The sequence below is a fragment of the Orbicella franksi genome, chromosome 9 (assembly GCF_964199315.1).
Source record: "Orbicella franksi chromosome 9, jaOrbFran1.1, whole genome shotgun sequence".
In the NCBI taxonomy this organism is placed as follows: domain Eukaryota; kingdom Metazoa; phylum Cnidaria; class Anthozoa; order Scleractinia; family Merulinidae; genus Orbicella; species Orbicella franksi.
In genome coordinates this window covers 2,260,285-2,273,684 of record NC_138153.1, presented here as the reverse complement: position 1 = coordinate 2,273,684, position 13,400 = coordinate 2,260,285, and the positions used below count along the sequence as shown (strand labels likewise).

General features: G+C 39.9%; 2 protein-coding genes across 2 annotated transcripts; both read right to left on the bottom strand.

Moving 5' to 3' along the window:
• Positions 1-337: 337 nt before the first annotated feature.
• LOC145498328 (RNA-splicing ligase RtcB-like) lies at positions 338-11,202 on the bottom strand. Its single transcript, XM_081478239.1, has 8 exons — positions 11,055-11,202; positions 10,208-10,405; positions 9,294-9,413; positions 7,678-7,854; positions 6,701-6,832; positions 5,450-5,707; positions 4,801-4,898; positions 338-4,074 (listed from the first exon to the last, which is right to left on the bottom strand). The coding sequence occupies exons 1-8, from the start codon at positions 11,181-11,183 to the stop codon at positions 3,849-3,851; spliced, it is 1,338 nt and encodes a 445-aa protein (XP_081334365.1). The 5' UTR covers positions 11,184-11,202; the 3' UTR covers positions 338-3,848.
• On the bottom strand, positions 11,198-13,323 carry LOC145498329 (cell division cycle protein 123 homolog). Its single transcript, XM_081478240.1, has one exon. It carries the CDS (start codon positions 13,140-13,142, stop codon positions 12,126-12,128), a length of 1,017 nt encoding a protein of 338 aa, XP_081334366.1. The 5' UTR covers positions 13,143-13,323; the 3' UTR covers positions 11,198-12,125.
• Between the last annotated feature and the right edge of the window lie 77 nt (positions 13,324-13,400).

The following is a 13,400-nucleotide window of genomic DNA, read 5'->3' as shown; positions in this document are numbered from 1 at the left end:
AATAAATTTTCCCTTTCTAACCCCAGTGGAAGAGGCTTCGTTTTGCAGACCCGGCCAGGGGGGAGACGGGGAGCAGTAAACCGAAAGATCGGGCAAAAATGTTCAACGTTTAACTGAAATAAAGACAAATCACGGTTGCTGCGTGGCACTTTGAATGAAACTGCATTCGTCGATAAAGTTTAGAAAAAGAGCTTACCTTTCTTTTTTGAGAGAAAAAGTTTGGGAAAAACCCCTCATTAACGGTCTGATGAAAGGGCTTTTTCCCGAAACTTTTCTGTCAAATTGAAAACGAAACATAAGCAACGTGACTTTTTGTAAACTTCATCGACGTATGAATATATGTTCAACGGTTTTTTGTTGCTAAATCTCATTTTGTGTTAAATTTCTTCTCTTTGTCGCGACGAACAGTGTGCGGCTCTTTACTTAAAATTATTTCCTTCCATTTCAGAAGCTTTGCGTCGTTATGTTGATAACCCAGATTTCTTCTCTACAAGCGCTTAACTGCCCCAACAGCCATCAAAATGCTCGAAAGAAACTCGCATTTCTCCGTCGTGATTTCCTGTTTGTCGAGAAGCCTTCTTCCTCATTGCAGACAACGCTAGAAATTCCAAGACGTGTTAGTCGTGACGTGACAATGCCAGGCACCAGCAAGTGCCCTTGGAGATGGGCCCTAGATGACAACCCAAATCGTGTTCCGCGATTCCTGACCAAGGCCGTTTGTTCTTTTTGTGAGCATTACTGTCGCCCAGTGTTATTTCACCACAGAGGCCTGGTGCAGAGGTGTGACGTCAAAACAGGGGAAATAGTGTGGAAATGGGTTCAAGTCAAACTTCCGGTGGCTTTCGTTTACGGTTCCGAATCCTGAACGAAAACGATCCATAACCGACCTCTTTTATGGCTGCTTTTGCGTGGGGCGCGCTAATATTGGCAGCTAAACGACGAACCATACGTGGACTGGTCCATTCTAATTCCTTAGCGCAAGGATTCGACTTTGAATATGTATGAAGATAAAAACGATATGAACCTCGTCCAAAAGAATCGCTCGCTGTTCATTTTTAGCATGATTTTGGCCATATATCTTCTGCAGGACGGTTTTTTCTGTCCTCAATTCCCTTATTGTGACACCCACATGATATTTCGCATTTTCACTTTTTGTTCACAGTCACGCGTCGTGCATTCCGCAAACATTTGGATTTGAGTTTCATCTGAGGTCATTACCATGTGCGTTCAGTAGAAAACTAGCCTTCGTCAGCTTCGTGTTGGTTGCCCCATCTTTTATTTTTTTCTGCTACAGACCCAGCTAGGCCGAAACAGCTATGAGCGGTTGTATTTTTGGCTTTCAGTTTGGACTGCCACGTTAAGTTTTATACGTAATACAATAGCTTTGCTGAATTGCTATTTAATCAGAACAGAATGATGTATTTTCTGTGCTGTCTTTGGAACAATATATATATTTTTGGAGTTATCATCCCCACTTTCATTCTTAGATTTTTTGTAGCTCTTTGTACAGTCAGATTTTTGAGTCAAATCTATTTTCTTTTTATTTTAAAACAGTAAGCTGAATAAGCCGTTCTCCCTTTTAGTTCCTCTGAAAAAATGCCTCACAACGGAGTGTTTCGATATATACAGTTCAACACTAATTTGACCTCGCCCATCGTCACATCTCGAAGGAACCTTCTGCATTATACGAATTATCTTGTTATTTCCACTTTCCACTTTATCGTTGACTAGTAGCGCGCAGTACTTAATGGTTAGGTCACGAAACCAGTACAACAGGCCCATAACTCCACGCGCACCGAGCTCAGACCAAAGAGGGCCAGCATTGTGAATTATTTTAGTCACCGTTTGCTAATCAAGTGCCAACAAGTGGATATCTATTGATTGCTGAAAGAAAACTTCTGTCGTTAAGCGGCGGTGAAGAGCAAACAACGCTGCAGTTTGCAATAAATAAGTTTTAATAAATTTAATGCCAGCTTGTGAAAACTGTTACAATTTTCCTAACGTTAGACCCAGTTCATAATTCCTAGTCTGGGATATATTCCTACATTTTCATTAGGCCTGTTTTATGCATCGCATAGCCTTCAAATTCGAATAGATTTGAATCTATTTTCACGGACCACTTGATACGTCCTCGCAAATTGTTTTGATTAAAAAAATCCGGCTATGATTCGGTGTCTGAAGCTGAGCTCGCATATTTTGGATACAATTCGATATAACAGCCAACGAACCGTGTTAAATAGTTTAAATTGGACGATGATATAAATTATGGCCCGCAGGCCCTACATTGCCGCGGTGGTAAGCTTCCACACCCAGTGTAATGATGCTAACTGTCAGGAGAACTTCACAGCGGTCAAACCAAAAATCAAACACCACTTCCGGTTTTTAACTTGCCTGGATTTTTGTAAGAGTTTGAAGGGAAAATGTGAGAGCCAGATTTTTGTAAGCGTCGTTGAAAAACGAGCACAGGTAAGTCAAGTTACAAGCTGTTAAACTAGATGGATGACAATTATTCAATTTTCCATGCACATGCCCGCATAAGGCCTGACTTTTCAGAGGCTGTGGGCGCTTTCCATTCAACCAAAAATCCCGAAATCTTCGAAACGGGGACAAATGGTACAGACATTTCCTAGGAAGGGTTCCAGAAAATCCGGAAATTGTTAAATTTCCGAAAAGCGAACCATTCAACCGAAAAATCCTGAAATTCCAGAATGAAAATCAAATGGAACAGAAAATTTTTTTTCGAAAATTTGGGTACACCTCGCGAGGTTGTCCTCTTTTTCGGAAATTACTTAAATTCGCAATTTTCTATTCAGCGCGAGTTCTTTTGGCCACGATCACCGCGATCATCCATACAAAGATGACGGCGACGCGTATTCGAAAATGGATTAGTATTTTACTTGCCACTTGTCTGTCGATAAATACTACCAAGAGATAAATTCGTCAAGAAAGCGTTTAATTCCAACAAAAATAGTGCCCCCGCGGTGAACTTGTTTGTTTTGCATAGGTTGGCTAAGAAATGTACAGAGATTTATAACGCGTGCAGAGGCGTTGTACCGCTCATTAAACCCTTTGTTTTGCGACGTTTTCGCTGCCGTTGTGGTTTCTGTGAAGTCCCTGCTGTCATGGGCTATAAAAAGTCGCCGTGTCGACGGATCAGTGTTCTGTGAGCTACTATATTTGTGATTTAACTTAGAAGTCCCTGAAAAATTCCAAGTGCACAAAGTGCGGCTTATCGTTTTCCACTCTGGTGCATAAACCGGAAAATTCTGTTCCATTCGTCCCATGCAGAAAATTTCCGGAAATTCACACCGAAATTTTTGGTCGAATGGAAAGCGCCCTGTGTTACCTTAGGCATTCAAGGCCTGTATGTGGAAGATTCAGAAAATAATGACGTTATCTTGGGGGCTACGCACGCGCAGTTCGCTTGACCGTTGTGAACAAAGGGACTGGATGTGCGGTTTTAAAATCTTAGCCAACAGTTAAATTTTAGGCGATTTCTCAGCTACAGTTTGAGGTAGCTCATAGTAAATGACTAAAAAATTATATCCATGGAGAAAATATTTAAATTCGAGAGAGAGATATCGAGGATATCGAGGTTCAATTGTCAGTAAATTTTGCGGACCTTGAGTGTCAGTTCATAACTACCTCTTGACCGCCACCTGTCAAAGACAGCGTCATAACTTCCGGAATACAAATACGTCTGATGTGATTCTTTGTTTCGGAAGACTCTCGTGTGCTCGTGCTTTTCATTGACTGGATAATATAAATCGCAAACTTGACGAGTGCTTCGACGAAAATTTGCCAAAACCGACACACCCGGCAAAGCGACCAGATTCCAATTTGGCTTGTCATCCCTTCACGCATAACACTTGTTTTAGCGTGTGAGCAACGTCTACCAAGTCACTCTGTGCCGCCATGACGTCATCGATATCCTTATACGCCATTGGTGTTTCGTCAATGACGTCAGCGTCCTTACGACACTCCACGCCTTGTGTCGCATTCACGTGATCATCAATTGTAAACATTTTCTTGGCTTTGGTTCGAGACATGCTTCTTCCTGCACCGTGGCTACAACTGCGGAGAAATTAAATAGAATCATTTAGACCGAGCATAACAAACTTTGCTGCATTTGAGTGGTCACATACGAAGGTTTCATCCGTAGACGAAAAAGATACTGGTCACCTATTTGAACTCCTACGCTGGAAAAATCTAGCTTGCTAACAGCAAATTCGAAGAGCTACGATCGTTTACAGGTCTGTGCACGGGTTATCTTCAGACTATCTAAGTTCTAAATTTGAAAAGCGATAAACCGCATATAACCTGAGGGACTCCGAGAATAAACTCAATGTTCCATTGCCGCGCACAAACTATTACAAAAATAGCTTTAGCTATGGTGTCGCCATTCTTTGGAACAGTCTTCCTTGTGACTATGGGGAGCAGAGACCCTTGGGCAATTCAAACGTCTACTCAAATAAGTTCTGTAAGGCACGGCATTCGTGGAAAGCAACTTTTCTTGTATTTTTCTGTGTAATTTAATATTATCTATCTATGTAAAAAGTTGAAACCACCTCTTACCGCATAATAAAAAATAACACGCAGTTAAAAGCACCGAACATTTAGTGAGCCCGGAGTCTTCAGGAAAGGGTTTGCATTGGTTTCCTGGAACCAATGGCGTGGCTGACGTCACACGAGCTGACGTCACAAGTGCAATTTCTGATTGAAGGATAAGAATCGGAACCTCTTCGGGTTTACGACGATTTGCTGTGAAATTTCACTGTTTTCCGAAACTTCAAAACATACCTGTGAAAAGCTTCAGGATTTCCTTTGCCCTTGACAATGAACGACCGTGCTCCCATGGATCCCGGTATGATTCCTAACTCTCCGTGACGAGCAGAAACGTGACGGTTAAGGGAAATTCAAAACAATCGTCCTTCGCTATTTTCCATTTCTAAATCGGCAATAACGACAATAACGTCCGTATGGCGGGAAAACTAAAAGTTCGCATACTTGAATACTTATCTGCGGGACATTATCTAATTTGAGGAACGATGTTAGCTCCTGCCGTTGTCCATAAGCGTGCGCGTTACCTTCAAGTTCAAAGGGAAAATTATTCTGATTTTTGGACTAAAATAGCTAATTTATCTGACAACTGGCCTTCATATTTTATGAACGATACTCAGCGGAGCAGCGCCTCGTTCATTATCCGGTCTCAGAAAACTCAGGCTCGTTGTCTCATTAAGGGACTCGAGACGAAAACTGAAAGGTCTGAATACGCAAAATTAGAAAACTTGGGGTCTCGCTTGAGATACATCTAAATACTCGACGCCAGATTCCTTTTGCGTGCAAACAAGAACTATTACTTGCGATGCAGTTCTACCAGGGCACACTTAAATTCATTGAGACTAGCAACATCGCTACATCCTTCACTTGAGCATTACAACTAACTTACTGCTCCTTTCCTCGTTAGAAACACTTCTTTTCCGAAATGCGTTTCCACCTTGACGTAGTTGTGATGACAATTGACAGCCTTGCTCGATGGATCCACATCAAATGGCGGCATATCTGCACATTCATGCGCCGCTCTGAGTACATTGGACATCATTATGTAGCGGTTGATACGAGCAAATTTTTGCGCCCATGTCACTGCAAATACGTAGTCTTCAAAGTTCTTTGAGCCCTCACTGAGGTATGCTAGATCTTTTTCAACCTGGGAAGGATAAAATGAAACAAACCATACAAACTTCTCACCTTCAAAAGTCATCAAAAGTTTTAATAACCCCTATTTATTTTTTTCCTTGCACATTTTTATCCTTGCACTCCATATTCAAGTCACGTGGTACATCTATACATGACAGTTATCACGAGACAATCCTCTTTAGTATAATGCCAATAGCATTCAGTCACCAATGCCGTTCTCTGATTGGCTACGCTACTCACTATCTATTCTGTTTTAGTAGAATTCTTTTATGTAGGATACTAATGCGAATGCTACAATCTGATTGGCTAAGCCATTGCACACTATCGACCATTAGTGTGCAGTGGCTTGGTGTGGTCGACAAAATTGCAACGTTTCCTTGTTTCTCCGAAGTTTTGAAAGAACATTTAGAAATAAATAGATACTCAAACTCCTGAGAAGACTAAAAGGAGGACATTTACGGTTTCTTGAATTAAAAAAGCTCGAAATTTTTGAAAGAAGCTGATAAGCGCGTACACAACTGCAAATGCCAAATTGACCATTCAGTCCGCGCGAACTCTCTAAAGCGTGAAGTTTAATACTGAGACCAGAAATAATTGGAATCGTTATTTGAAGGAAAGTCTAATTAGAATTCTACTAAAACAATTGCATTATTTGCTCTCGATTTCTATGAGGTGATAGTTGATTCGGCCCTCGGCCTCATCAACTATTACCTCATAGAATTGTTTAGTAGATAGTGAGTAGCCTAGCAGTATACCGTTGTGAACAAAATGGCGGCCCCCCAGGCCCTCTCTTTGCAATGCTGCTACAAATATTTGTAGGTTGGACAAATTAGAAACATTTTGCACAATTTGACTAACTTTGCCCCGTAACAGAGCCACAAAACTGCGAAATACGTTGCACGAAACGTTACATGCAAACCATCAACCTTTTAGACAAATGTCATAGTTATTGTACCTTCCACATTATAACAGTGAGATATTAGTTTTGAAAAAGTGCTTATACCTTTACTTGTTTGTCTAGTTTCAGCATGTCATTCTTGGCAAGCTCAATGTACACTGTTCCAATCCTGTTCCCTGGCCCACGTGACCCTGAATGCAGCATGAACCACACCATGTCCTCCTCGTCAAGACACATCTTAAAGAGAATTAAAAACAGTTGAGATAAATTTCAAAGAAAAAATGCCAGTCCTAAAAGAGTGACAGTTTTCACTTTCTAGGGAGATCCTATCATTGACGACATACTGTTTTACTGTTCTGTTGGGTGTCTTGTGAGCTACTGTATCTCGCATAATTTCACTGAAGCATCATTCAGAACTCATCAGCAATATTATTCACATGCCAGCTGCTTTACTGCCAGGAAACCTAATCATCATAATGTGTGCTTCCAGAAAATACCCACACCCCCACCCAAAGGAGGATTATTAGGAAGTTTAAACAAACCACAACAGCAACTGCAATGACAACCTCACTAAACAAAAGGTTTAATAAGCAGAACAATTGTTATGCAGTGTGTTATAAATTATTCTACATTTCATAACCATCCTCGGCAAAACAACAACGTGAAATGACCAAATTTTGCATATCTTGAGAACATGAACCACAATGGCTAATTTTTTTTGTATTTTCTTATGGAATTGATCACTGGCATTACATCTTTAGCTTGAGTAGGGATTAAGACCACATGAAGTAGTGAGCAGATCTAGATAATTCCATGGTAAAATATAAAATCATTTTTTTTCCAGGTGTCGTCCCTGACATCACCATCATCATTTCTTAAGCTCTCTATTGAAAATTCCAAGGAGGAGGGGGGTAGCAAGAGCCAAAATTTTCAAAAGAAATTGTGAATCAAAACTGGAATTTCCAGGGGGATAGGGTGGGGGGTTCAAACCAAAACATCCTTAGTGGGAGGGGTATAGATATTTTCTGGAACAAAACAATGTTGACAACAACATTGTATATTAACCCAAACGACATAATTACCTCAATGAAGTGATTTCCTGTGCCTAGAGTTCCCAGATGATTAGCATTGTTCTTTGCCTTGGCCATGGGTTGTCGACTACAGATGTATTCATATTCTTTCTTTAGTTTATTCCACTCTGTCACAACAGAGTCTGGAATGCCGCTTGCCTTCCAGGCTCCAAGATCACCTTTGCCACCCTGAGGTCAAAATTAAGAGTTAGGTTTTAACCCTGAGTTAAACCACCAGTCTTTGTCATGCTAATGTGACACATAACCCCAGTCAAAGGGAGTAGAGCACTGCTGAACAAAGTTTTATACAGGGAACAGCCAAATCTTTTTCCATTATTTTATATACTATGTTTGACAGAAAAAGGAACCCTTTAATGTACCTTTCATGGAAAATGAATGGATAAACCTTTCACATATCTTGAAAAATACTGCATCCATTTCCTACACCATTAAAAGCCCTTTTAAATACCAATGTATGTTTTAATTTTCCCGACCCTTCTCTATAGCAGGGTTTAGATCTTTTCTTACCCTTTGTAGTCCCTTTCATGCTTTGACTCCTTCTCCACAAATTTTGTAGACAATTTTGAAAATGCAGGGTCATGGAAGGTGGGTAATTCATGTCACCATTAGATGAAAATGCATACAAAGGAGATTGAACTGTTGCAAAATGATTACAATCAAACATTGTGGCTGAAACAACAAGCAGTAGCAAATGTGTTACACAAACAGCAATGGACAAACTTCATTCAAATGATGCAAATGGAGGCAGCGTGGTCAATTACATGTAGTTTGGGCACAGGACTTGAAATGCGGAGGTCTGGGATTTAAGTCCCATTCTGACCACTGGCTGATGTTGTCCTCAGTAGTCCCGAGTTCAACTCCTCGGCCGTGCTTGTAAATAGCTAACTGGTCCGCCTCCTACTAGTTGAGATTTTTAACCATGTTATGTTCCTTTGACATTGTATTTGTTTCATCATTTGTTTCCATTGGCACTTACAAACACCTTTGGGGGAGTGGTCAATTAAGAATTTTTTTTTTAATCCAACAATCATTAAAATTTTGACTGGCAGAAAAAAAATTCTACTACACATTTCTGGACTCTACATTAAAGTCAAAGTAACTCTCTTTAGAAATTCTTTGGACTCACAGACAACTTTTTCATCTAAAATACACCAAATTTGGTGTATTTGTAACCCCTGCTATACTTAAATCATTTTGTTCCCAGCCCATTTGTATACCTCCAGCCTCTCCCCTTAAAAAATCCTTTCAGGTGGAGCCTCTCTACATGATCCATTACAGGAAATACAGCTCATCATTTGCCAACTTGACAGTGTGTGGACATTGTTAAGAGAAATAAGATGTTGATCATAAAAATGCGTAGTTCCAAAAGTTATCCATACCTCCCCCACAGAAGGGATTTTTTAAAAGATCCCCCTCATCCCTCTGGAAATTTCAATAATTAGGCATCATACATGACAATCTTTAATTTTTTGGTCTTACAGAATCCCCAAGCCCCCAGGAAATTGTAATCCCTTCTGTGGAGGGAGTATGGAAATTTTCTGGAACTGCACAATGTATCAAGAATGACAATAAAGGAAATATGATAATATATGTATTTTACAATGCACCTGATTGGTTCGTCCATGTGGTACAGCTTGTTCAATGGCTCTTCGAAGGTTCTTCAGTGAATCTGGCAGATGTTCTGCTGACATTGTTGTCCTAACTGCCATCATTCCACATCCAATGTCCTTTAGTTAAAAAGTGAACGAAAAGCTAAATTTTATCTGTCCTTGAGAAGTGTGTGCTCCTTTAAATGATTGCCAAACATTTCTTTTAAAACTTTATTTCTCATCACAGCTTCTGCTTGGCAAAATTTATGCAAGTATAATCCTTTAAAGGAAACTTAACAAAACTATTATCATCTTATGCAACATTTCATGTCCACAATTTCTAAACAATAGCTTTGGTCCTTTATGGGTCAACAAAGATTTCCCAACAATGGAGGCCTGAGAATGTGAAGCAAAGAAGTGGAAGGTGTCACGCTCGATGGAGAGATGCTGTGGAACGTGATGCTAAACTAGGATGAAATGGAATGGAATGGAATGGAACGGATCAAGATCTTGAGTCCATGGCAGCATACAGGGCACAATGGCGGGACATGTACTCGCACTATTGGTGTCATAACACCATGTTGTGATGATGATGATGACTTTGGTCCTTTATAATTAAACATGACAAACATGTACCATGCAAATAAGTTTCTGGCCATGACTGGATAGAAGAGCTTCAGAATACAAAGATGGCTTTTAATTTTTTGCATTTATTGATAGAATACCCTCAATAAATCTGTTTTATTAGCCAAAGGATATGTTTAAAAGATCTTCGATCACTGGGTTCTACTTTATCAGCCTCATTTTGTACATCTACTATGACTTGAGGAGTCTGAGGATTTGTCCCTAACTGACTAACATCCTGTATAGCCATACAGTCCAGACAGAAACCTAAAGCTTGTATATCATTGTTCATGAAAGTTCGTACTTACCACCCCAACTGCGGCAGGAATAATTGCATCAACTGTAGCAACGACACAACCAACACATGCACCCTTCCCAAGATGCATATCAGGCATGGCTGCCACATGCGAGTGGATGATTGGCAACTTCGCCAAAGACAGCAGTTGATCTGTGGCATCTTTTTCAACAGGAACACCCTTTACCCATGCTTTAACTGGTACACCTTTCTACCAAACAAAGTACTTTAATACTTAGAAAGCTTTAAAACAACTAAGGAAAGTGGCAAATACACATTATATTATTCCTTCAATATCATGGGTGAAAAATTACTCCTTAATTTTGGCGCAAAGTTTCAGTGTTAATTTATAATTTCACATGTGGAATTACAAAACTGCCATCAACAAAAGCCCTTCGTAAATTATGTTTAGAGCAACTGTGCTAGCCGCAATGGCCATAAATAGGGTATCAAATTTTTAGTCAGGTCATGAATAGGAAAGGGAAAATAGCAGATTATGGTCATAAATGGGGCAAGGGTTTTGGGAAGCGCGCCGCACACCGCCACCCAATTTTTCAGGGGGTTCCCTCCCCCCGCCAGGGGCCCAGGGACTTTGCTCTGACAAGTAAGTCTTTCACAGAGATTTGTCCATAAAGTGAGTACTAACAAACGGGGTATTTCAGGATTTATACGTAAGTTTGCCGTAATTATGACGGATAAAAATGTATTACAATGCCTCTGCAGTGCCCTATTGGAAGTGACAGCTTAATCGTTGTAAGTGAGGTTAGCTTATTGCTGTCTAGTGAAAAACGTGATATTGTTTACAAATTGAACTCACGTAAACAGCGCTACATTTTAGCTATTTTAGAACCATATCTTACGTTCTTTCCTTCGCCAAGAGTCACATAACTCAAACTCCTTCTGATCGCAATTCCTCTCCTGATCAAAGAACTCAGTTGCTTACTCTCACTTGGCAAACTGAGGAAATGAGAAACCTTCCATCGAAACATTCTGAATAGTGGAAGATGGCCAATCAGTCAGCTCCAGTCCTACTCGTTTGGAGTTACTTTAGGGGTGGCACAGAGATATGAAAATTATTTGCGAGTGATGGAAATAATATTTTAAGAAAGAGCACAGCGAGTGAGTACAATGTTGTTTTTAACACGAGAAAATAAGATTCTTATTTTCAAACCACTGTGTAATTTTCTTTTTAATGTATGGAAGAACTGACTGTCTGCACAAACAAAAGAGAAAAGATAGGAAATGACATCATTAATATCCTCACTAATGAGATCTGATTTAAATATGCCACTCAGGTCCCAGATATGGGGGCTGTAGTTTCATAGTTTTAGAGTGGTGTATTTTCCAGTAAACTATGCATTTCTATATAATAAAAAGACCTATCTGCAAAATGAATGCAAGTGAGAACTTTTGTAATTGTGAGAGAGTCATTGTGGACGAGAATAGGAGCAGGAGCATATTGTTGGATGATGGATAGAAAGCAAGAACTGAACTATCAATAACCATGAAGAGTTTCAGCTATTTCCCAAGGTATCATATAGTTAGTGGGGGAGAAGCGTTGTGTGACGACCCTAATAACAGCTGCGAAGGAGACTAATACCCTAACAAAGGAGTTTATTCTTGTGTTTAAAACATAATTTTATTTCTCTTTTCAACAGCTACAGTCTTGTCAAATGTGACAGAAGACCTTACTGGGGACATTAAGGTTTGCAGTATTGGACAAAATTTATTTTTCATGCAATGTTTCAGTAATTTTTATCAAGAATTACAGTATTCAAGCATTTGTGAAACTTTCAGGATGCCTCACCAGTACATGTATATTACATGACCTCTCTTGTTAAAAGCTTAATTTAAATGATGTGCAAATGAAATCTACATGACATTCTTTTCAGTCTAGACTGTGCAGTAGTACATTTTTCCATTTTCCACTTTCATTGGTCCTCATCTGATTCATCGCCAGAACGTCCAATCAAATTTCTTAAATTCAGAAGATCAACTAATTTATTGATGTCATTGCCACAGGCTAAATCAACAATGTCAGTTGGCATTCTGCTTAAGTGAGATGCATGAGGCTGCACCCCTCCTGCACTTGTTACGTACTTAAACACACCTTTAAACTCATCATCATTATCACTGACGGACATGGAAGGATCGCTGAGTTCATCCCATGTGAAAAACAAGGGGTCTGTTTGAGCCCCAAATGGATTAAAATCGATCAGTAAAACCTTCTGACCTGCAGATCTGTACACATCAAATGTGTAAGAACTGTCAGGAAATTTATAAGCAATTTTGCTCTTGAAAAAGTTTGCTATATCACTGCAAATATCCTGTTCAGTTTGTTCAATGAATTCATAACAGCTTGCAATGTCTCTTTGGGAGATCGCAATCAGCTTGTGGTCTTTCACAAAACACCGGAATTCCATTCCTGGATTGATATCCTTCCATTTCCGAAGTACAAGCTCAAAGCCATTCTCCAACGCTCCTTCTCCATCTTCACAGTGCTTGAAAGTTTCAAAGAGTGTTCTGCATATGTTATCAGAGCTCTTGAGTAGAAGATAGATGTCATTTGGACACTTGCATTTCAGTGTTCCATCACAAGAAATCCAAGAAGCGTCCAGTGGAGAGCTCCAGTTCAATTTAGGGAAGACAGCCCCGTCTAATTCAATTATAGCTTCTTTGATTGCAGAATCAATTTCATTGAATTCGGGAGCTGTGATCGTGTGTTCGTTTGGATCTTCGTCCAAAGCCTGCCATTCTTCGGAGTCGCTCTCGATTTCTTCGTCTGAATCTCTCGTGACGACAGGTTGACCAGGCAAAACAACGTTATCAGCCTTTAAATAATCAACAAACTCCTTCGAAAGAGGAATTACCCGACTTCTGATCGTAATGTTCTTGAACTTGGGGTACCACACTGAAAAATTACAGCTCAACACGTGTTCTCGTTTCATTTTCGCGTTCAAAGCTAAGACGGAAGAAGAAGTTCTTTCACTTCCTTCCCGCTATAGTTAAAAACGGAAAGCAAATCTTCCCGTATAAACTCTTTCGATTGCAAGGATTTAAGAATACTTTTGCAAGCTCTTCACCGGCGAAAGAAGTAGAAATCTTACATCACCCAATTCAAGCTCGAGTGATTATCGATTTTCCGATTATTTTTCGAGAAGCGATTGATTCGATCATCTCGGCGCGCAAAGCGAAAAGCAAACAAC